The following is a 24,234-nucleotide window of genomic DNA, read 5'->3' on the forward strand; positions in this document are numbered from 1 at the left end:
CCTGCTTTGATCGTCCATGTGGAGAGCACCTTTGACCTGCCTCAGTGTGTTGATCTCTCGCTCTCTTTCAAGATACCATCCGGGAGACCCCCTGGGCAGTATCTGCAAAAGCGCTGCAGGGTCCTTGTGTATGTTGGTGTCTCTGTCTCTGGAGAACTGTGGTCCAATTAATGGTGTTTTCCCTACAGCCACCATCAGCATCTGTGTCCATTCAGTCTTTGGCCTCTCCTAGGGTGTGTCTACCCTGTACCTGTCGCTTGAAATAAGCTAAACAATTCGAGCTACGCAAATTGCCTCGCTTATTTCAAGTCAATTTTGAAATGGCTTATATCATAATTTGTCACTGTCTGCACAGCGCCAAATTATGAAAACTCGCTATTCCGAAATGTCCCTTACTCCTCGTAGAATGAGGTTTACAGGGACATCGGAATAGCGAGCCTGTTATGTTTCAAAATAATGGGCTTTCTCTTAAGATGTGGGATGGTATTTCGGGATACACGGCAGTGTAGACGTAGCTTTAGACAAGTGGAGGGTTTGTGATGTGGATGCCTGACAGTTCAGAACTGAACTGAGACCTTCGTTTCACAGTCTTCTAAAGAGTCATCAGAGGGTAATAAAATCTTTGGACTAGATTTGAATCAGCTATCTAGTGCCTCATTATCCATTCCTAGGTCATCTATTCTCCACAAAAGTTCTGGATTCCGTATGTGCATGCCTTAAGCCGTTGGTGGAAGCTGGTATCTCAGCATCTTGGTCTCCTCTTGCTAGTGGTCAGAAAGCATCTCATGGAATCATAGAATAATGGAATCACAGAACTTTAGAACTGGAAGGGACCTTGAGAGGTCATCAAGTCCACTCCCCTGCCCTCATGGCAGGACCAAGCACCATCTAGACCATCCCTGATAGATGTCTGTCTAACCTGCTCTTATATCTCCAGTGATGCAGATACTACAACCTCCCTAGGCAGTTAGGTTAATTCTGGAGTACTGTGCCCAATTCTGGTGTTCACATTTTGAAACGGATGTTGAAAAATGGGAGAAAATGCAGAACAGAGCTACATAAATTATGTGAGGACTGGAGAAAATTATGAAAGATTTAAATATCTCAATCAATGTAGTGTATCAAAAAGATGACTGAGAGCTGGCTTGATTACAATGCCTGGGCAGCTTTCTGAGGAGAAAATACCGTTGTCCAAAGGCTGTCTAATTTAGCAGAGAAAAGGCATAACAAGAACCAGCAGCTGAACACTGAAGTGAGACACACTGAAATGAGAAATAAGGCATACATTGTTACGTGTTTGGATAACTAACCATTGGAACAAGTTACCTGGGGAAATACAGGTCTTGATGTTTTCAGATCCATACTGAATGCCTTTCCTGAATATTTGCTTTAGCCGATCTCAAATTATGTTGTAGTCAAAGACAAACTATCGCACTCAATACAGGGGTGGCAGAGGGCAATGTAACATCCAGATGGTCAAATTAGATGGCCCCTTCAAGTCTTAAACTCTGTGAATCTTTGAAATCCCTGAACTAGAGCACCCTTGAATTTTCCTTTTATAGAGACACAACTAGCTAAGGAAGCTCTTAGAGACGTACAGCACCTACAGCCCTGACCTGGCCTTTGGATCCATTGATGTGAATGCACCAACGGGGATTGGGAGGCAGGGTTAAGTGTCTGGGTCTGAATTTTTCATCTCAGGCCTGACTCTAAGGTTTTCTTGGAGCTTTATGGTTCATTCCAGCCTGGGGTGTCTGTATGCCATTGAATATCAGCTAAAGAAACAATTACACAGATTCCTGGATGTGACCTCAGCTAGGTAGTGCTAATGATTCTCCAAACTTCTAAGTATATAGCTGAGACTTCATGAGCTTCCTCCCGCAGGAAGGGCACTTGCTGGTTTTTCCTCATTTGACTAATTGCAGCATGTATTTGAGAGCAACAGGTAGTTCTTTCTTTCCTCCCATAGCTCCTTGTTAGCTTTAGACTGAGATACTTGTTAACACTATGGCAGGGGTAGAGCTCCATGGATGAACAAGTATTCAAGTAGGCGTGAATGAAATCTCTCTTTTATTGGCTGGAGTTTGTTAGCCAAAGCCCAGATGAATTATGAAGGCATCTGCTTGCTCTTCAACTTCTCCTCTTAGATCTTAAGCCTCTACTTTGTAGAGAAGCTGCTGGCCTGGCTTCTCAGCATCTCTGCTGTTGCTGTTCTAGTCGGTTTTTTGGGGTGGACCAATGAATTCTGCTGAAACAGGGCCACCTGAGAGCACTGCATGGAGCCTACTTGCAGGGGAGAACAGAGTGGACAGATGAAGGGAGACACTGGGGTGGGTGGAGGGGTTTCCAGCTGCCCTACAGTGAGTGACTGTTAGGAACCAGGGTACAAACTCCAAAGTGGCTGTGAGTTCTGTACATAGATTTCACCAACCAGTTATCAGCTGCCGACTCCTACCCCTATAACAGCCTAGCCATAGAGTCACAGCGAGTCCCCTGGGATTCTCCAGTCTGTGGTGCTGCCTAGCATTGTGATAGATGATCCGTTACACCAAGCATCACTGCACTATTCTAGTTACTCCCAGTCCCAAAGGACTAGTCACTTACCCCAGGTAAATTGCATGTTAGATTTCACACTAAAGACAAGTCTGGCAGCTCGTATGATGAACGATATACAGATTTATTAATAGGAAAAGGAAACCAAGTCATTTATAAGGTTAAAGCAAATTAACATTGATGCACAGATGACTTACTATCTTAAGTTTCAAAAGGTAATAGGATCGTCTATACTAAGCAAGCTCTACATGTCCTTTAGGATTAACATCAGCAAATTCCCTTGCTTATGCCTAGAAACCTTGTTCCCCAGAGTCAAGAAACATGCAGTTTCTTCTTGGTATGGGGTTTTATCCACTTCTCCCATGTGCTCTGACTTGCAGTCTCAGCCAGTGGGAGGAGTCCTCTTGCATGACTCGTCTTCATGGGAAGGCTAGCAAAACAATAGCCATTTGTCTTTTTAGGTCCCGCAATAATGCATGTAGGGTTGAAGGACCTACTCTGTTAGGCTGAACATAACACCCTCTGTTGGGAACCAGCAATTCGCACTAGTTAATGTCTCTCTCCTTTCGGGGGATGGACACAGTCATAGGGACTTAGGCCAGGTCTACACTACAGACCTATATTGAGTAAAACTAGGTGCCCCAGGTGTGTGACAAATCCACACTTCAGCCCTCTGTGTGTAGACAGTGCTATGTCGACAGGAGATCTTCTGAGGGAAGTGGATTGACTATGCTGATGGGAGACACCCTCTCGTTGGCACAGCAGCATTGTTGCTAAAGCACTTCAGCAGGGCAGGCCAGCACCTTGGAACGAATGCTCAAGTAGTGCCTTGCAATACGAGATACAGAGCTTAGAAGTGAGATTAACGATGCAGCAATTTGCAAGTATTCAATAAAATCCAAACACGAATCACGTTCTTATCATTCCAATAGAGGCTAAACGACTCTAGTCCTGCACTCTCTGGTCTGGCAGCATCTGTGGTCTGGCGTGATTTCACTTAGCCGGATGTCCACTTACCATGGAGTGGTCAAGTTTGCTGTAGTCCCATACAGTTTGTTTACAGCCACTAGTCCTGGCTCTCTGTGTTCTAGGCTGTTATTTAGCTCTACTGTACCCCTACATGTCTCTTAAGACCCAGTAAGCAGTGGAAAGATTGGTAATGCTACTAGACCATATTGACCTCCTGTGGTCTGGCAAATTATCTGGTTCAGCCCAGTCCCGAGGGCACCAGACTAGAGAGGTTCAACCAGTACCCATTTTAACAATACAAATGAGCCGGGGTGATTCCAGCTACACGTTCGTTAATAATCAACTGAGGCATGGGGACATTGATATGAGCTGGCACCTGGTCTGCTCGGTGTCCTGGAAAGTATTACTGTCCTTCTCCATGCCGGGAAAGATATTTCTTCCCAGAAACTGAGAAAGGAAACCACTTCCTATTTTGAGTGCTGCCCCACTTTGGACGGGAGCCAGCCAAATAGGAAACCTGTGTTCTAATTCAAACTCTGCATTGGCTCACTGTGTGGCCTTGGTTAAGTCTCTTTGTGTCTCCGAGTCTCAGTTTCCCCACCTGCAAAATGGGTCTAGTGATGCATGCCCACCTTTGTAAAGTGCTTTCAATTCCAAGGCTGAGGAAGAAGTTGTTCAGGTGACTGGATTACAGCCACACAGTGAATGAGGCCTGGACAGGTTTGAGTTAGTGTTGGGTGAACTCAGAAGTTTCAGATGTGTGGTTCATAGGGGGATCCAAAGGTTTGCATCTGTCCTATTCGGTCTCCCACCTAAAGGAGAGGAACAAGCTAGTGTTTAGGAGTCTTTACTCCTGCCGTGTGTTAGGGAAATGCTGCAAGGACAGCTTTTCTAGGGGCATCCGAACCTTTCTGCTTCCACCCAAAGCCAGGAAGCGCTGAGGCTTATGGGAACAAAAAATGCAACATAGATGCAATTATTGATTGCCCCCTTCCTCAAATCAGCTCACCTTTGAATGAAGGTTGCTTGCTGTTTCTCAGCCATTTGCTCCAGGAATCGAACCAACATCTACACACAACCACAGCTACTGAATTGCTTCCCATGAACCCCACACAAACAGGCTGAGGAGAAAGTAGGCATAGCGGACTCTGCCAGGGAGTGGGTGAGGTGTGAGGAGAGGGAAGGTGTGCTTACAATGGCAAGAAGGTGGGACCAGATAACTGGGAGAGGAGATGAAACAAGGTGACCAGGGTAGAGGACGGAACATGGTAGCCATTGTCCTTAGCAGTAACAATCAGACTTCCCCTGGGTGATTTAGCTTTTCACGCCTTTGACATTCGCCCTTAAGTGGTGCTGGACTTAGAAAAACCCAGCACGTTGACATAAATTCCATTGCTGGGCCCAATTAAATCTATATATAGTCTTTATAGAGCATAGCTAACGATCTATCCCTCACTCGGCATGCATGCCTCAGTAACCGCATAAGAACCGGTGCTCATTAAGACTGGGCTTTCTCTGCTTTAATTGTGACACCAGACTCTCCATTTTGAAGGCTTTTGAGTGCAAACATCAAGCCAAACCTCATTTGTTTTACAATTTGCAGCCTGCAATTACTTGAAACACTTAACTTGTGGGACCACGTGAGACCAGATTCAGCAGTTAACAGGGCTGTGGATTCAGAGAGAACAGGCTACAGTGCAGCTCGGGGACCGCATGAGTTGCAAGTTGGCCAAATTTGGGTGCTTGCAGGAAAGTTAGGGAGAGAGATGTCCTGAGAGGAGACCCTCTGAACTCTCTCTCCGGAGGGCTGTGCTAATGGGGGCTTTTTGGTGTTTTTTCCTTGGGAATTTTCTAACTCAGTATAAAGCACTCAGTAAACTTTTTCCTTCACCAGCGTGTTTGCCGCACAGGACTTGCCTCTGTGTATTGCCAGGAGCGTCACGGGCTGCACAGAGGATAAAAAAGCAGGGAGGGTCAGAGCCTGGAGATGGTGATAGGCAGAACTGAATGTGTGACTTGGACAGGTAATTTACCCTGCCAGTGCCATGCAGCAGCCATATTGACCCCAAACTTAATTATTGTGTCATTTGTACTCGGCAGCTACTGCTGCTTCCAATTAACTCTCCTTAATTAAAGCCTCCGGTTTGCAACTTTCTGAGCATGGGAAAATGGATTTTCACTGCACTGAAAAAGAATAGTTTGGGGTGGCATTCCGTGCTGGAATAAGGGGTGGGATTCCCATTGGCTGTGCTGGGATAGGAGGGTGGCATTCCCATTGGCTGTGTTGGAAGAGGAGGGGGGCATCTCCATTGGCTGTGTTGAGAGAGGAGGGGGGCATCTCCATTGACTCTGTTGGGAAGGAAGGATGACATTCCCATTGGCTGTCCTGGAATGGGGTGGTGGCATTCCCATTGGCTGCAGGGGAGAGGCGGGGCAGGAAAGAAGGATGGCATTTCCATTGGCTGTCCTGGAATGGGGCATGGCATTCCCATTGGCTGTGCTGGGAAAGGAGGGTGGCATTCCCATTGGCTGTCCTGGAATAAGGGGTGGCATTCCTATTGGCCGAGGGGGAGGGGGGAAGAGGGTGGCATTCCCATTGGCTGTGCCGGGTGCAGTGTGCAGTGATTCTCACGCCCCGGCGGAACTGAGATGGCATTTGCGTCCTGTGTCTGAATGCTAGGAACTAGTCTGGCACCCAGGATCCATTTCTAGCCCAGCTGGACCTGGCTCTTCTCAGACTGGTCTTACAACCATGTAAATCAACATTTGCTCCTGATTCACATGGGTGTAAGTCAGCGGTGAATCAGGCCCAGGGTTCCCGCTTTTCACACTTTCCAGCTGGGATGATGCATAGGAGTTGCAGAGAGTTGCCTGAGGTCATGCTGGACTGGCGTCCGAGCTCTTGCAGGGTACCTTGCAACAACCACATCCTCACGAGCTTTGCTACGGGAGCATAGAGCCTTGTGCCTGAGTGGCTTTTGTCTCAACCTATTCAATGAACAGCATTATCATGAATGCCCCATTCAGAGCTTTGAAATAAAATCAGCTTCTCTCTTCATCTTGCTGCAGCTTTTCGGGGGCCAGCTGAGCCTTGAAAGATAGGAGCAGCATTTACAGAACCCACACAGCTTGACAGAGTCACTGTTCAGGGGTTTGGAAATGTATCTTTTGACTATTGGGAAGGAAATTGGCTACTTAAGATGCCTTTTTGTACATTTAAATTGACTTAGTCCATCAGACTGAATAAATCCAGCTGCTGTATTAACAGCCAATTATAACAGCAGAGACGGAGCAATAATTCACATTTTGACCAGAATGGTGGCAGTGTAAAAAGAAGTAATGTATATTGTACTGAAATTTTAAAATAGGGACATTTGGAAGCCGTAAAACGAGGGCTGAGCAGGTACCAAGAGCCTTGAAAAATGGCAGAAGGGAGAGCCAAATTTCTAACTGGATTTGCTGGTTACTGTCAACCAAATCCACAACCTCAGTCGTTTCGTTTGAAATGACTCCACGTAACTCATTTATATGAGAAAGGGGTGAAAGATGCAGTGTTTGGAGGGAGTTGATCTGTCATTACTGTACAGCTCGGGGTTCTGATTTGCAGTTGATTTGTGTGGAAGGGTGGCTTAGAGGTTAGGCCACTCAGTTAGATCATGGGCAATTTTGGTGCAAGGCCTGGTTCTGCTGGTGACTCCTTGTGGGACTCTGGAAAAAATCACTTTGTTGTAGTCTCTGGTTCCCATCTGTAGGCTGAGGATAGTGAGACGGCCTTTTTCTGTCTTGTCTATATCAATTATAAGACCTTTGGGGCAAGGACAGCCTCTTACTACGTGTGTCTGCTGACTCGCACAATGGGGCCTGGTACTGCGTAGGCCTCTCAGAACTATAGTAACAGGAATAGGTATAACCCAGTTCCTGCAGTTCAGCACCAGAAGCGCCTCAGTTTTGGGGCTCTCGGATCTTCCCACCCTTGGTTAGGAGCCAAACACTCATCAAAATTCCGCCTTGGTAAAAGTTCACTCCTAGGATGTGCCATCTGGAATGGCTTCGGTTTGGCAAAGGGAGTCGGATAAGGTGGCCAACCTTCTACTTGCATGAAACCGAACATCTTTGCCCAGCCCCCTGTCCTGCCCCTCCTCTGAAGCCTTACTCATGCCCCACACTTCTCCGAGGCTCTGCCCCGGCTCCCTCCATCCCTCCTTCCTCTGTCATCACTCTTCCCACCCCACCATTCCCTCATTTTCACTGGGGCTGGCTGAGGGCACTGGGGTGTGAAAGGGAGTGAGGGCTCTGGCTGAGGATACAGGCTTTGGGGTGGGGATGAGGAGTTTGAGGTGTAGGAACATGCTCTGGACTGGGACCAAGGGGTTCAGAGGGCGGGACGGGGGTCATTGCTAGGCCAGGGGTTGTGGTGTGGGGGGGTGGTTCCAGCAGGGAGTGTGGGCTCTAGGGTGGGGTGGGGCCGAGGAGTTTGGAGGGTGGGAGGGGGATCAGGATGACACAGGTGGTTTTGGACTGGGAGGGGGTTCAGGCTGAGAGTGGGGCTTACCCCCAAACATTTCCCAGAAGCAGTGGGACATCCCCACTCTGGCTCCTACGTGGAGGTGTGGCCACACTGCCCTTCCCGCAGGCACCGCCCCGCAGCTCCCATTGGCCCTGGTACCCAGCCAATAGGGAAGATGCTTGGAGTCGGAGCTGTGTGCGGAGCCCCCTGGCTGCCCCTGCACGTAGGAGCCGGGGGGGGGGGGGCGTGCCAGTTTTTTCTCAGGAGCCACATGGCACAGAGGCTAGCTGGGACCTGCCAGCTCTGCTGCGTGGCACCCCAAACGGTCAGTCAATGGTGCTGATCAGAGCCACCAAGTTCTCTTTTTGACCACAGAGGGAAAGGGCAGTACAAGGATGGGGCCTCGGGGGGGATTGACTGGTGCATGGATAGAGGCTTGGGGGAAGGGATGATGTAGGGGGCAGGATCGTGGTTCTGCCTTTGGTGACCCCCTCCCCCCCCACTTTTCGGGAGCTTCTGCTACTCCTGTTGGGAATCAAACTGTAGTTTCAGGGGTCGTTCCCTGTTCACTATAGATAAAGGACCAGACTCTAGTCCCTCTGTCATTAGTGCCGAGGGGAAGACACGATTGCAGAGTCGCACGGACGTTTCTTTCTCCTGTCTCTTTGGGGCAGCGTGCAAGGCTGATTGCTCCCAGAGGGTACGGACCCGTCTCCAAACTGCCCACTCTCCCCACCAATGAGCTGATGGAATTGTGGTTTATGTCCCATGGCCAAGTACCCGCTCTGATGTTGTCTTATTTGCTCACTGTTCCCTTCTGTTAAGCTGATGATCCCGCGGTGGCTTTCCTCAGTCACAGCTCCTTTGTCTTCTGTAGTCTCTCCCTTTATTAATTAGGAGGTCTGACGTTAATCAGCATGCTACAATTTTAATTAATCTCACAATCTAGCTCCTTAAGGTGAATTCTGACAGGGCCCTATATAACCAGCAATAACACCCAATAACAGGAGGGGTTATACTGGACAGCTGCCTTGCAGAACAGGGTGCATGGTTTGGTGTGGGTTCATACAGGATAACTGTGTGCCTTGGAGCCATTAATACAAACAAGCTGTGTTGCTAGTGCATGTACCCCTGGGTCTCCAAAGGGGAAGCATGCAATACCAGGCCAGGTATCTAATTGAAACTAAGCCCTGCTACCTGGATGGCTGAATAATGCTCAAATTCCATGGTGATGGGTAATTATAAAAACCTACGTATGTATCTAATTTCTGTTATGTCTTTGCAACTGCTGGCCAATGAGTCCTCCCCCCTGGGGTAGTTACAGCTGCTACTTGCACTATCATACTTTTGCTTCTGCCTTGACGAGGTGGTGTCTTTTCCCCAAGGCTCCGTTTTCATTCCAATGCTATCCTGATGCGACTAGGACGAGAACCCCTGTCAGACTGGAGGCGGTGGGTGGGGAATTGAGGTCTCTAATTCAAATGAAAAATCGGACCAAAATCCTGTGGATCTGAACTTCTTAGCTTAGGCCCTCCTGTACTTACAAGTTTCTGTCCTTCCAGGTGGATGAAGGACAAACACATAGACCAAGTCTACACTGCAGGGTCTTTGCGCAAGAAGTCTTTTGCGGAAGAGTTTTTGTGCAAAAACTTCTTGTGCAAAAGCGCATCCACACCTCAAAGCGCATCATAGAATGGCCATCAAAGCACCTGTGTTTTTTCGGATAGGCTCTATTTGCACAAGAAACCCCTGCGGAGCGTCCACACATGCCTTTTTGTGCAAGAGCTGTAGTGCAAAAAGGAGTTATGCCTCGTAGAAGGAGGTATACCTACACCGCAAAAAGCACTCCATTCTGTCAATTGCCTGTAGATTTTCATGCGCAAAAACGCGCTTGAGGTGTGGATGCTCCATGGGCTTTTGCACAAAAACCTTGTAGTGTAGACATAGCCATAATAGGCTGCTTTTGGAGTAGGGAAGGACAGAATTACAGTTTTTAACCAATGAATTATTAACAGCTTTTGCAAGTATTTTACTGGGTTAAGATCTAGGCATGGTCCAACCAGACCTGATAAAGGAAGAACAAGCGCAACCTAGTTTTTACAGAGGGTGATTAACCAGTGGAATAGAAATCTTCAGATCAAACCAGGATGCCTTTCTGATATGACTCTGTGAAATGTTTGGAAGGAAGGACGGTCCATGCTGCCGAGTTTGGTTGGCACCGCTGTGTTGGGCAGGGGTGTGAAAAAACCCAGTAAGACACTCCGTGTGCATGCAGATAACCTTGCACTCTTCTGCCGGGGTATGTTGTTCTGGTCTCTGGTTTAACTACACTGGCAAAAGAACTCCTTTTATGGCCTAGCCTGCTTCTCCACAAGGGGGCGTTGCCAGGAGAGCTGTATCGGCAAGGCCTTTGTAGTGCAGACTGTCCCCAAGTCAAACAAGCGACTGTGCTCAATACTGAAGTGACAGAGTGGAATGCTATGACCTGGATGATCTACTGGTGTCTCTGGCTGTAAACTCTGTGGTTCTATGCATACTCCATCCCATCCTCGCCACAGCACGCACATAACCATGCGAATCCTCCTCCAAAACTTTTTTAAAGTGTGAAAAAGTCTCTAACCTGTTTCCACTCCATTATTATCCCTGTTCCTCTGCCCCACTGGCCTGCACCCATGCGATTCCCATGGCCACTTTGTAGTCACAATCTTCTAGCTATTTCTTTGAACCAAATCTGGCAGCCCTTCTGACACTTACCCATAACCACGTAAAAGTGCCCCGCTGCAGCAGCGGGTGTCTGTGGAGGAATTCCCCTGAGCAATGACAAAATGGATAAGTACAACAGGGCGTGAGTCATCTGAGGATTGCTGGGGAAAGTCCTGCCAGACCTGTGAAATACGGATTTGAAATAATTTCCGATAGACTGTTTATCAGGGAAACAAAGCAGGTTCCAAACAAAACAAAGGATTTTTGCTTGTGATGGTAAAAAACAAAACCAACCAGAGCCTGTTCCTCTTTCCTGCAAAGATTCAGTCAGAGTGAATCTTTGTTTGAAACGTCACAGTTCAAGCCCACTTGAACGCCATATCCTTTTAAAAACCTGTCCACAAGGACGGGGTGTTCTCTCTTATTATCTCTTACTGGTAGCTGTTCAGCAGTTTATTGCTGGCAGGTCACAGTGGTGTTTCATAAGGGTAGTACTTTACTGTATCATTTGAAGGAAGAAACATGCTCTGATATGATGGGCTGGTTGTGAAGGTGTGGGAGATGGATTGTATATTATGGCTCCGTTCTGGGGCTCATTCAGTGGGAAAGACACTCAGTCACTAGGCTCAGAATGGAAGTTTTGGTTAAAAAAAGAAAAAAGTTGTCAAAATCTAATACAATGGATATCTCTGGCCTGTTATACAGAGCTCAGGCTAACTGATCAGAGTTCCTTTCTAGCCTTAAGCTCTATTAATTAGAAAGAAAGCGAGGAATATGCAAAGATGCTTTTGTAACCCACACACCTTCTGGGAGTGGCTCATTGTCCCATGTAGTGGCACTGGGGCCACTTATAGAGAGAATGAGTTCGCTCTGTGCTTTAACTGACAGCTAGCTAGTTTTTAGCTCAAGCTATAGAGGCTCCTACACGAAGCTCCAGAGGTCCCGGGTTCGGTTCTGGGTTCGGTTCTGCCTGTCGGTGTTACGCCGCCTTGTGGTGGGATGGGTTAAAACATTCTTCTCTGTAGCCAGGCTCAGAGCAGTTCTTTTTTAGATCCCACTTCTGATAGGCATCACTCACTGCTAACATCCTGTAACCATCTCTGGAGATTAGCATCTCTACACACTGAACTTACAGGCGCTCCGCTAGCAGCTTGGAGGCATGAGTCAAGTCAGAAAGCTCTTTCTGTTGTCTCGCCGCTAGAGGGGGACAAAGGGACACTGTGACAATGGGAGTGCTAATTGGGCTAGGATAGGAAGACCAGGTGTCGAAACAGCCCAACCAGGAATAGCTGGAAATGATGGGAAGTTTTGAAATTCCTTCAGCTGCCCAAAGCTAAGAGGGTGTTGGAGCTGAAGTCCAGGGGTCCCAGGGCAAGAGTAATGATAGCGGCATGAGGATGCGCTTGGAAAACAAAAGGCCTGGGATTTCCAGAAGAAAAGATCGGCTTGTGTATGATGCCTAGTGTGCAATTTATTGGGCCAGGAAGTATTCAGCATGCAGAAAGCACGACAGAGAAGTCTTGAGACAATAGAACAAGAGCATGTTCTTAGAACAGCAAGGTGGCCTAGTGGTTACAGGCTGTTACTCTGGGAACTGGGTTCCCATCTCTGCTGCCCTGTCGACTTCTCGTCTGCCCTTGGTCAAGGCACTTAGCCTCTCTGTGCTTTAATTCCCATCAGTGAAATGGGGACACTAGGATGAGCGCGCAGGGCTGTTAGGCTGCTATGTAAAAGGGGCGGCCTGTGAGACGAAACGAGAGAGCCGCTTTCAGAGCCTGTGTCACCAGTGCAGGCCCTGCGGTTGCCATTTGGGGCAGAGGTTCTTGAACTGTAGGGTCCGGACCCCATTTTAATGCACACCCCAGGGTTGGCTTCGACTTGCTGGGGCCCAGGGCCGAAGCTGATTCCCGAGCCCCACCCCCCAGGGCCAAAGCTGGATTTCAGCCCTGTATGTTTGGACTCAGAGCAGCAGGCCTGGAGTTGAACCTGCAGGTCCCTGCTCCTCCCCCACCAGCCCTGGGCAGTGGGGCTCCAGAGGACTCAGGCTCCGGCCCGCCCTCCAGGGGTCGTGAGGTAATTTCTGGTGTCCGAAGGGGGTCGCGGTGCAATGAAGTGTGAGCACCCTCCTTTAGGGCACACGCCGAAGGTGGAATTAGCAATGGCTCAATGTGTTTTGGAGCCGTGCCTGGCACACGGGCTGTCTGCTGTGCTGAGCCCATGCAGGGACGAGGGTCTCTCCAAGCAGAACTACGTCACTGAAGCAGTGTGGCTGTGCATAGGGCAGAGGGATGGATGGATGTATTCAGCCTCCGCAGAGCTGCGTCCCCGACGTGGCTGGCTTGGAGAGCCCTGCTCAGGCTCTCTTGTGCAGAGGCTAGGCTCAAGGAGACGATGGCTGCAGCAAGAACTGGGAGCAGTGAGACTAAAATGTTCTCTCCCTTCCTCCCGCAGCTGACCCGGGTGCCTGTGGAGTCGTGCGGGCAATACAAGACCTGCAGCGAGTGCTTGGGTTCTGGGGACCCCCACTGCGGCTGGTGTGTGCTCCATAACACGTAAGTACAGCCTGCTGGTGTCTCCCTCCGCCCGGCCCGGCCCCAGGGCGCAATTCTCACCATCTGCCGGGGCATATGGACAGGCCAGTCCCTGGTGGGGCACAAGACAACGCTTGGAAGGGGGATGCAGGCAACTCAGCTGGGCCTCGGACACTCGGGGTACGTCTACACTTGCTCTTTAGTTCGAACTAGGGATGCAAATGTAGGTGACCAGAATTGCTAATGAAGCGGGGATTTAAATATGATCTCGCCGGCGCGTTACTCCACTCAACAGCTGATTCGAACCAGGAAGTGTGCGGCGGGATGCGTTAGATCGAACCAAACCCCTTGGTTCGAACTAACCTTACTCCTCATTTTTTGGGTTTCCCGTGATCTAGATGGGTAAAGGAAAGAATTACAGAGCCAAGACTGTCTGGGCTTCTCCCCTCTCAGCACACATGGGAGTGGATAGGGAAGAGCTCAGCAGGCCCTTGAGTCTATTGAAATCAATGGAAAAGTTATGCCATTGTGTTTTGAATCAGGCCCATTCACACTTGTAGTTTCTTTTGGCGGGACAAATCCATTCCCTTCTCCAGGGGATTAGAGCAGCTGGAGTGGGACTGGGACTTGTTTGAGACAAGTAGGGACTGACTCTCCTCTGCTTACACTGCTTCGATACCTGTTCATGTCAAGGGAGTAACTCAACTCCTGCCTTACGCTATCATGAGAGGAGAATCAAACCCTGAGGCTTCCATAGGGACAGGGGCCAAAGTAAAAGGTAATGTGTAAGGAGACACTGCCCTCTTCCAGCTCAGTGAGGTGTTAACTCTGAAACCTAATGACAACCATTCCAATGTCAGCCCGTCTCTTTCAAGGCTGATTGTTTCAAGCAGATTCGTCAGGCTCCTCTGGCAGAGTGAGCAAAGTGTGAGTAGATAATTTCCACTCCATGTGGGTTCCAGTATCAGCGACAAGGGAGAGACTGCTCACTAAGGCGACAATTCAGGTACTCTGATGGAGGTAGGGGCAGCAAAGAGAGCAGTTACACCAGAGCCCAGTGATTCAAAGGGGCCCAGGGCTCCTGGCCACCATCACTCCTGCTGCCCCAAGCCCGTTAAATTGCCTTGAGAACGCCATACCCCACACTCCTGGAGGCTCTAAGGACTGGGGGGAACGGTGGACTTGCTGCCTCCACCCCTACCCCTTTCACTTAAGGCCCCTCCCCCTTGCCCAGGGCCCACGGAGGCTGTCAGCACCCCCGGCCACAGTGGCTGAGCCACTACCGGGAAGGAGGCTGCAATGCAGCCTTGCCAGGGGCATCTAGAATGGATGCAGAACGGCTGCGAGGGTGGCCCCAGGCTCTGCTGCAGTTGCAGCACTTTGGATGGTACCCCTTTGACCCTGACCCTCAATTGCCTCAACACCCAATCCCCCGCCCCCTGCAGAGACCCCTCCTCCCACGGCGGGGAGAGCCGGGGCTCAGGCAGGCTGAGCTCAAGCCTGGTACAGGCCGTGAAGGGTGGGATTGCGTTGCCTGGCAACGGAGCCAGTGGCCTGGGGGCATGTCTGAGCCTCCTGGCTATAGGGAGACCAGCAGAGAGCAGCTGGGGGTGGCGGGGAGGGTGCAATTAGCAGCCTCTTGATGCAGTTAGTAGCCTCCAGTGGCCATCAGCAGGGAAAGAGGCTCACTGCAGAACTTCTCATGGGCCATTTCCGCCCCTCCCCACCCTGTTGTGACAGTCTGCTCCTGCAAGAGTCCCTGCACGCTGCTGTCCGATAGCAAACAACTTGGACATGGTACTGGCCTGCGGGTGCCAGCAGCGCCACTCCTGCCTGTGGCTATCATGGATGAAAAAAAACCCGAGAGGGAACATTGCTCTTCAGTACCCATGTGTAGAATACATTTTATGTGCCCCAAAGCATGTGCAGAGGTGCACCACCCATAGAAACACATGCTGTGGGATGTAAGAGGCTGTGGGCGCGCTGCTAAACAGCTGGATGGTCCCTGCATCTCTCCTGAGGGGGTTGCCCAAGCACTCAACTCACAGGGGACATTGCTGGAGAGTGGTGTGAAAGCTAAGGGGGTTCATGCAAATCAGCCCAGAGGTGCTGATTTGCATGAACCCATCAAATCCAAATGAATCTCAGCGGAAGCCACCAGGGTTTGCTGGGTTTCAGAGCAGAACCACAGGGCCCTCTTGGTCTGGGAATGTGAGGCCATTGCTTGGTGTGGTCTCCTTTGCTCCTCTTCTCCTGGGCCCAGCACTGTGATATCTAAGCATAGTGCTTCTAGCTACCAAAGTTAATCGGTAGCAGATTTAAAACCAAGCGAAGGAAGTATTTCTTCACACAGGGCACAGTCAACCTGTGGAACTCCTCGCCAGAGGATGTTGTGAAGACCAGGACTTTAACAGGGTTCACAAAAGAGCTAGATAAATTCATGGAGGCTGGATCCATCAATGGCTATTAGCCAGGATGGACAGGGATGGTGGCCCTAGCCTGTCAGAAGCTGGGGATGGACAATATGGGGTGGATCACTTGATGATTCCCTGTTGTGTTCCCTCCCTCTGCGGTACCAGGCATTGCCACTGTTGGAAGACAGGACACTAGGCTAGATGGATCTTTGGTCTGACCCAGTCTGGCTGTTCTGATGACCTATCCAGTGAGGCATGTGTCTTGTGGGCCCAGCATGTTTCCGTGGTATTCAGAGATAAGATGGGAACCTTCCACAGGGAGCCCACCTCTTCTGTATCAAGGACTTCCGTGGGTTGCCATGATTGATTTGTTTATGCGGCATCTTTCCTGGGAATCACAGAGCTCTATGGCCCTCCCAGAATGGCAGGGTTGGGTGGCGAGAGGGGTTAATAATGACCTTGGAGCCTCTCAACCTTAAGTCATCAGCTCCTTCCGCCTGTCTCGGTAGTGGCTGAATGATGCTAGCGTCCGATTGATGCTTGGTAGCTTGCGTGCAATGAATTGGTGGCTCATGGTGTATTTCCTGGCAGGCAGGGGTGTGCATCACAACAAACCTCCCTGTGCGGGCTCCGATTGGAGGGGGTTTCTGCAGAGCAGCTGTGGATTCAATGAGCGCTGTGCCCAGCTCCAGAGATGGTTTCTGTGGTGCAGATGGAGGTGCATTGGAGGAATCAGCATAGGGGAAGCTTATGATGCCTCTGCCAGCCCTGAACCCTGGGCAGTCCCTGATCCCCGCTGTGGGATCTGGTGCGGTGTAGCCACTGATCACAGGCAGCGTATTCGGAGGTTGTGAGAAGTGGCAGATCCTCCGTCCCACCCACGTCTGTGGAACCTGAAGAAGATTTTAGTGTCATTCGCTTACCCATGGCTGCTGAGAACACCCCAGCTGGAGGGGTGAACCTAGCACTGCTCAGTGGAAAGCGTGAGCCTCTCCTACCGGAGCTGAAGGACTCGTTCTTTTAGCAGAGAGCCGTAGCAGCATCAGCCCCGGGCACAGATACACTTCTCCAGTGCAGTGCGTTTGTGTGATGATAATCACATGATGCACGCATTGTCCCATCACCAAGATGCTTGAGCAGTGGCACAAGCATCATGAATGTATCGCACATCCTCTCCAAACCAAGCACCAGGACCGGCTAAAGAGTTTGCGAGGCCCACGGAGCGCTCGCCGGACAGAGAGGGGTTGCCTGTCGGCCGCACGCAGCCGCCTGTTTGTTTCTAGGGTGCGTCTCACTGTGGGATCGGAGCATCCGTGGCTGAGGGCCTCGGCGCAGATGCCAGTGCCCACTGCTTCTCAGATTACCCCCGTCAGGTCACTGGGTGCTCTGAGCTCCCACATGTGAACTCCAGTGAATGCCTCAGCCCGGACGGGCCGGTGTCTGGTGACTGCTTTATGATCCCGCATTGCATTGCGATACTGGGCTCTCCGTGCACGGGGCAGCGTGCCAGCGCCCGGGAATTGATTTCTGTGACTCTCCCGTCCTAATCTTACAGGGGGAAATATGACTCCATTGAGAGAGATCTGGAGGGTGGAGGGAGCATGAGGCGGTAGGGAGAGGGCATCGATCAGCCCCCCTGTCTTCCAGAAGCCAGTCACTGGAGCTTTGCCTGGCTGTATCTCTAGCTCTCATCTCATTCCCCTCCAGGGCTGCGTTTAGGCCTCTCTAGGCTGTGATGAATCATTTAGATGGTATAAATTGAAAATGTGGGGCTCGGCTCTGTGTGGGTCTCGAGGGAGGGGCGGTCCCCAGGCTGAAAAGGGAAGAGCGGGCACAGAGAGAGCAAGTGCCCAGGACAGAAAGCAGCTGATGAGCCAAGGCCAGCTGCAAGGTCGTGGGAGTGTCACTCGGGTTGCCAAGTGTCCGGTTTTGAATTGGACAGTCTAGTATTTGAGCTTTCTGTTTGGGAAACAAATTGAGAAAATAGAAATGAGAAAATAGAAATGTCCAGTATTTCTAAATGAGATGGAATGTAGATTGTGATGTAATGGAATGAGATGAATGTAGAATGTAGATTGTGATGTAATGGAATGTAGATTGTGATGTAATGGAATGTAGATTGTGATGTAATGTCAGGTGTGTCTGGTATTTTTGTTAAAACCATCTGGCAACCCTACATGTCACTGAACCAGGGCACAGGGTGAGAGGAAGGGAGGGGGAAAGTTTTCTCTTAGTGGGAAACAAACTGATGCTTTTCCACTTGCTGCTGTAAGAGGCATGGCCATGCCAGCCAGCTTCCTGAGCCAAGCCCTGCCCGGCTGTGCCCTCCAAGTCTGTGGGACTGATCCCTCCCCTTGCTGCAACTGGGCTTTCTCTGGGCAGTGGCTAAGTGCTTCCTGGATGAGCTGAGGACAGAGGGGCTTAGAAGAGTGAGGAGGCGAAAGGAAGGATCCTCCCCAGATGTTTGATCACGACTCTAAAATCCTCGGACAGCAGCTCAGGCTTGGGGAAGGAACACCTGTTTTAGAATAGGGAATAAGCCTGCTGTGTCTACAGTTTCCCCTCCCCGTTTGGATTGGGAGGGGTGGGAAGGAGTCACTGGTGTGTGGCCACATGAAAACCCGCACAGCATCCCACAGGCACCTGGCTGAGGCCAGGCTCTGAGGGATCCAAGCCAGGCCCCAGCATGGCTAGTGTCACAGCTGCTGAGGGACGTGTAATGGGCTCATGCTTCCGCTGGTTGCGCTGGGAATTAGCTCTGCCCTCAGCAGGTCGCCCTCTTCTGCCCGGCGCCTCACCCCTGTCGCTCCATGTGCTCTCCACGCTCCTGCTCAGGACCAGAGTCACCCCCGGATCCTCTGCAGGGTACTGCCCCCCGGTAGCGCCTGCCGCACGGCTCTCTCGACTGCCCTTTCTGGGGCATCGGAAGTCCTCAGTCTTGCACTGGCCACTATGGTCATCTGCCACCTCCGTCTAGCCTCTCAGCTCTGGCACAAGCCACAGTCCGTGAAGGCCACTCCTCAGTGTGGCAAGGTGTCGGAAGAAAGGGGGACCCAGGCACCCTCGGTCAGCAGCCGTGTCCCGCCCTCCTGCTTTCCCCCTCTACTGCCTCCTTATATCAAGGCCTGCAGCCTCGCAGGTATCAGGCTGGAGCTGCTTTTCCGCTCCCTTAAGCCTGCTCTCGCTAAGGTGCTTCTGCTTGGGAACCCATCCTGCACACGACCTCTGGTCAGGACTCAACTCCCCTCTCTCTCTGCTAAGCAGCTGCTTTTATACAGGGCTGCCCCAGCAAGCTGCCCTCTGATTGGCTTCTTAAAAGCATCCTTCCAGCTCTCCTTGGACTAGCCTGCTGAAAATATCATGTAGCTATGACTGGAGCGAGCTGCCTACATACACACCTAGAGGTCTAGAAACCCCCCGTGGTGCTCAGTGGGCACTCAGTGCTCGGTGCGCATGGCTTTATTCTGGCTCTGGCTGCAGCCGGCTGTGGAGAACTAGAGCATCCCTGCACCCTGCTTCGCATATCTCTGGAAAGCTCTGGCCAAAAAACCACAAGCCCAATGCCACATCCCCAGCACAGCCCTAACTTATGCCCCGGAACGAGCAGAGTCCGAACAGCCCTACGACGGGGCGCACAAGCCCCCACTGTGGGTCCCAATGCAGGGACCGTGACCCACACTGCCTCAGGCTGCACTCTCCAGCTGCAGGCCGGGCCTGGCCAGTGATTAACTGGAAGACCTACTGAGGGGAGCAGAGTCGTGGGGACGGAGAGTCCTGGCCAAGAGTGACTCTGTCCTGTCAATTACCTTTTTTCCCTTTGGCCCTGGGGTCTCAGGACCCTCTGCGGTCCGCAGTCACGAGGCTCATTTCTACCAGACTCTCCTGACACAAGGGAAAACGGTGCCTCGACTGTCCTCACCCGTTTTTTTTTTTTTTCTTATTTTTCCTCCTTCCACAGGCTCATGCCCAGACCAGAAAAGAACGCTGGCTCGCCTCGGCAGGTAACGCGATGCCACGGAGCCGGCACAGGCTCATTGATCGACCCTGACTTTACCTTTCTTGGTCAAAGTCTTCTGAGTCACTATAGAGAGTCTCCGGTAACCCAAGCCGCCTACAGAGGCAGCGATAAGATCAGGCGCGAGCTCTTTAAAAGTCTGTCTCTCCCTTGACTCTTAGTCCGCTGAAAGGATGTGGCTTCCCCTAGGGATGAGGTTACCATGCATGCTCTTCCTTTCTGAACACTTTTAACAGGTGCTGCCGGAGGAGACGGGAAACCTTGGGGCCCACTCTGGGAAGTGATGCTGCTGTGGGAAGGGCAGGAGGGCGTCAGGCAACGGCACTTGCAAGTTGTCAGGAGCTTGGGGCCAGCTCTGAAGGCTTCCAATAGGAGTGGCCACAAAGGTACACGGTTTGTTAGGGATGAGCCCCACGTCCGCTGAATGGTGAAAGGGTTCTGATTCCAACCCAGCTTTGGCACTGGAGCTTGTGGCTGGCTCAGATGGGCTGAGCCGAACCCCCAAGTGCTGGAGGAGCTCAGATCTGCACCGGCTCTCTTCACCCTGTTTGTTCTTCCATCCCCATGCGTAGCCAAGATGAAGCCACATTTCCCAGTGCAGTAGGATTGGATGTTGGGCAGAGTTAAGGTGGTTGGACTGGCTGGAGTCACTCAGGATCAAAACATTGGAATTAGAAACAGAAACATGATATTTGGTGTGGGCATTGATGTGCCGCTGGGAAGCAGTAGACCTGCCAGTCAGTGGGGGCGTAGCTGTTTGGTCACCTCCCCAAGCTGTGGCGAGTTTGGCATAGTCCGAGCTGGCACGCTGGCTGAGCCTGTAAGCAGCAGACCCTGGCAGAAGCTAGATCAGGGATCTAGACAGATGGGCATCATCTTCCCCCAATGGGCATTGGCACAGAGTGAATCCACCTTTTTCCGAGGAGGTTATTGAAAGAGGGGAAGGAGTTTTGTCCTTTTAGGAAGGGTTGTTCCCAGCTGGGAACTAGGGGTACGTCTAGACTGCCGCCTTTTTCGACAGAGGCTTTGTTGACAGATACTGTCAACAAAGCCTCTGACGAAAAAGAGTGTCTAGACCACAACCAATACTGTTGACAAAGCAAGCCGCTTTTTCGAAAGAGAGTCTAGATGCTCTCTTTCAAAAAAGCACAGTTTGCAAGCAATAGTGCATTTTTTCAACACAGTACTATCGACAAAAGGAGTTATTCCTCGTAGAATGAATTTTACCGCCGTCGACAAAACTGCCGAGTTCTGTCAACTTACTGTCAACAGAACACGACGGTAGTGTAGATGCAGGTATAGTTTTGTCGACAAAACCCTGTAGTCTAGACACACCCTAGATGACTCAGGAGATTTATAGCAGTCCATCTATTGAGGCTTATCTAATGTACCTCTCTGCTTAGCACCTCGGCATCAACTCTCACCTGGACCCGAGTGGAAGTGCCCCAAACGTGTGGAGACACTTTCATGGCCTTTGTGACACGAGTTTTCGGTCCAGAGAGCCAAATCTTTGGGCGCGGGGTCAGGTCTGTTAGGGTCCGAAGGGCTCTGAGCGCAGTGCTGGCTGCCGATCGATCACACCAGCCGGTGAGACACAGGTGTGGACTTTGAGCAAACCAGCCTGAGCGACTCCCGGTGGCTATGGCAGACAGGCCAGCGATGAGGCCTGGAGACTGGAGAACCCCCTCTCTGTGCAGGTAGAGGTGGCAGGGGTCAGCATGGAGCCAGCTGGCAGCCATCCCTCCGTTTTCTGATCACAGCCTCCCAAGAGAGGCCCCTTTCGGACGCGCTCCCTAACCAGTGTTGCAGCAGGACAGACTGGGGCAATTTGCAGGTTGATTCATCGGAGTGGCTCCCTCTGCCTGGGGCGACGCAGGGATTTTACCAGACCTCAGCAGCAGTGGCTGGTAAATGTATTTTGATAACAGGTTTTTTCCTTGATTGGTTCTTCCTAGCTGGAGGGCAGTGGGGAGGGGGAGGGAGGCAATTAGTTTGTGCAGCCGGTTTCGGAACAAGCCTTTCACTATTGGAGATCCAGTGATTTTGGTGTCGGACTTGTTATTTGTCTCCAGGACGGAGCAGCCACTTTGCAGTCTCAGCTCAGGGGAGGGGGTGACCTGGGATGCTGTTGCTACGGGCACGAGGAGCATTGGCAGAGCTCTGTGTGTGGGTCAGGACACGAGGCAGGGCTGCAAGAGCATGGCAGGGGGAGAGACCAGAGCTTGGATCTGCCCCAGCTCAACATGACTGCGCTTCTATTTTCCCTCAGCGGTTGCAGGAGGAATAATGGTAATTCAAATTAGGAGCTTTAATTCGAACTACCTAGTCCATGCCGCGTGTAGCCGCGGGCAGGTAGTTCGAACTATGGGGCATTTAAAAATGGCGGTGCCCGGCAACATGCAAATGAAGCCCGGGATATTTAAATCCCGGGCTTCATTTGCAAGTTCGAATGCCTACATTAGCCACCCTAGTTCGAACTAGAGTGGCAGTGTAGACATACCCTGAGCTATCACCATACCCACTTGCTTTCTCTTCACCGTTTCCAGGCACCACCTAGTTTTTCGGAGGCAAGCCTGCTCTGGTTTTAGTGTACAGAGAAAACATTACAAACAACAGGCAAACCTGCACATAATCTTCCCAGGTACCACCCTGTCTCAAACTCGGGCTCTGGCAGGAAAAATGCTTCATCTCCCTGTCCCAGGGCGGTTCCTTGTGGTTACTAGTTCATCTCAGCTTCAGCACCCAATCTTATGAGGTTTCAGTAGGCCAGGCCTTCCCACTCTTCCCCAAGGTTGGGGATCCCCACGAACCAGTGCTCCTGTCTGTTTGCTGGATAAGGAAAAGTGCCCCGAGTCAATTTATAACCAGGCTGCTTCTCCCCAAGCCCCATCTCTTTGTCTGTTGGTCCCTAGAGGATCCAGTTGGAAACCTCTGAAGAGAGTGGCTTCAAAGGGTCGGGAATGGAGGAAGTTCATTAGTATTCCCCCCTCCCTACTACAGAAGGCATGTTCAGTTCCACAATAATTCATCCACCACTGCCCGTTGATACAATGGACCCTTGCGGGGTTAACCAGAGCTCAGTAAGGTTTTACCTGAATTCAGTCAAGTTGATCTTTAATCCATCAGTTTTGTTCAGGGTATTACAGGGTGTTGTCGGACCGTCACTGGTCGCCTCAATGCAGCTGGGTAGGGATCTCCGGGCTGGAGTAGCTGAGGGTACCGCAGCTCAGAATGGAGGTGCCCCGGCTGCATCGTACAGGGCTAAGGACTGACCCCTCGGGCAAGGCTGCAGGTTCGGTGGTTGGCAGCATGTTGGAGGCCCAGGACTGTGGTTGTTGCTGTTCTGCATGTATGTGTGTGATCAGAGGGGCGCCTGGGCCTGAAACAGCAAGGGGGTTGCCACAGACCTGGACTAATGTGCACGAGAAGGCCAAGGCTGCCTGGTGCCTTGGTAGAAGCCAGATCCCCCATTTGAGTTTTGCAGCTTGGACTGGTGGTAAGTAGTTCCCTGCATTTCTCACTTGCTTTGTATCAGCATAATGAATGCCCCGTAGGGTTCCTTGCTGTGCCTTGCTAGCTGCTGGAGCAAAAGCAGACAGAGTTATGATGGATGAATGACTTGAAAAATTCAGTCTCAGTCATAGGGCTGTTTCCAGGGCATTGATTTCTGTCTTATTGTCAGGCGTTCCCCGGTGTCTCTGCAGCCAATAACCTGCCAATGAGAGAAAATGGCACAGAGAATGAGATCTCCACAGGGTGGGGTCACGTCTGCCTCTGAACATCTCTTCTCCCTGACATGTTTCAAAATCCCATATTCGGTGGCAACTGAAAAAACTTGAACAACAAATGGTTCTGCAGCAACTTAGAAACGAACACAAATATGTAGATGATCACGAGCTTTCGTGGGCACAACCCACTTCTTCAGATGACTGGAGCAAGGGGGCCAGAGGTACAAATACATTGTTTTTTAAGTGTTTTCTCCCTGACATTTCATCCTTCTCCACAGTGTCAAATTCCCGGCAGGTCTAGAGTGGAGGGGGAGGTGCAGGGGAGAAGCAAGAGGCTTCCCCTCCTGAAATAATCACTTGGGACTTTTTAGGACACTGCTGCCTCCTTGTATGGATGTTCACATGTGGACACACACAATTCTTACTGTGCGCACTCACGTTCACACAGAATCCTCTCAGGCTATGTCTACACTGCAGAGTTTTTGCGCAAGGCTGTGTCTAGACTGGCAAGTTTTTCCACAAAATCATCTGATTTTGCGGAAAAACTTGCCAGCTGTCTTCACTGGCCGCTTGAATTTTTGCAAGAACACTGACGATCTCAAGTAAGATCGTCAGTGTTCTTGCAGAAATACTGTGCTGCTCCCGTTCGGGCAAAAGCCCTTTTGCGCAAATCATTTGCGCAAGAGGGCCAGTGTAAACAGCACAGTACTGTTTTCTGCAAAAAAGTCCCGATTGCGAAAATAGCGATCGGGGCTTTTTTGCGGAAAACTACCTCTAGATTGTGCTTTTGCGGAAAAGCGTCCTACCAGTCTAG

The 24,234-nt window shown here is 50.8% G+C and overlaps 1 protein-coding gene across 5 annotated transcripts in view; it reads left to right on the plus strand.

Moving 5' to 3' along the window:
- The window catches only part of PLXNA4 (plexin A4), a 684,657-nt gene that overhangs the window by 423,779 nt on the left and 236,644 nt on the right, over positions 1–24,234 (plus strand). For all 5 annotated transcript variants that reach the window (XM_075925673.1, XM_075925677.1, XM_075925684.1 and 2 more), the window contains one exon: positions 13,184–13,284. In XM_075925673.1, the coding sequence (XP_075781788.1) occupies positions 13,184–13,284 (101 nt within the window). The remainder of the gene's footprint in view (positions 1–13,183; positions 13,285–24,234) is intronic.

Source organism: Pelodiscus sinensis, chromosome 1 (genome assembly GCF_049634645.1).
Source record: "Pelodiscus sinensis isolate JC-2024 chromosome 1, ASM4963464v1, whole genome shotgun sequence".
Taxonomy (NCBI): Eukaryota; Metazoa; Chordata; order Testudines; family Trionychidae; genus Pelodiscus; species Pelodiscus sinensis.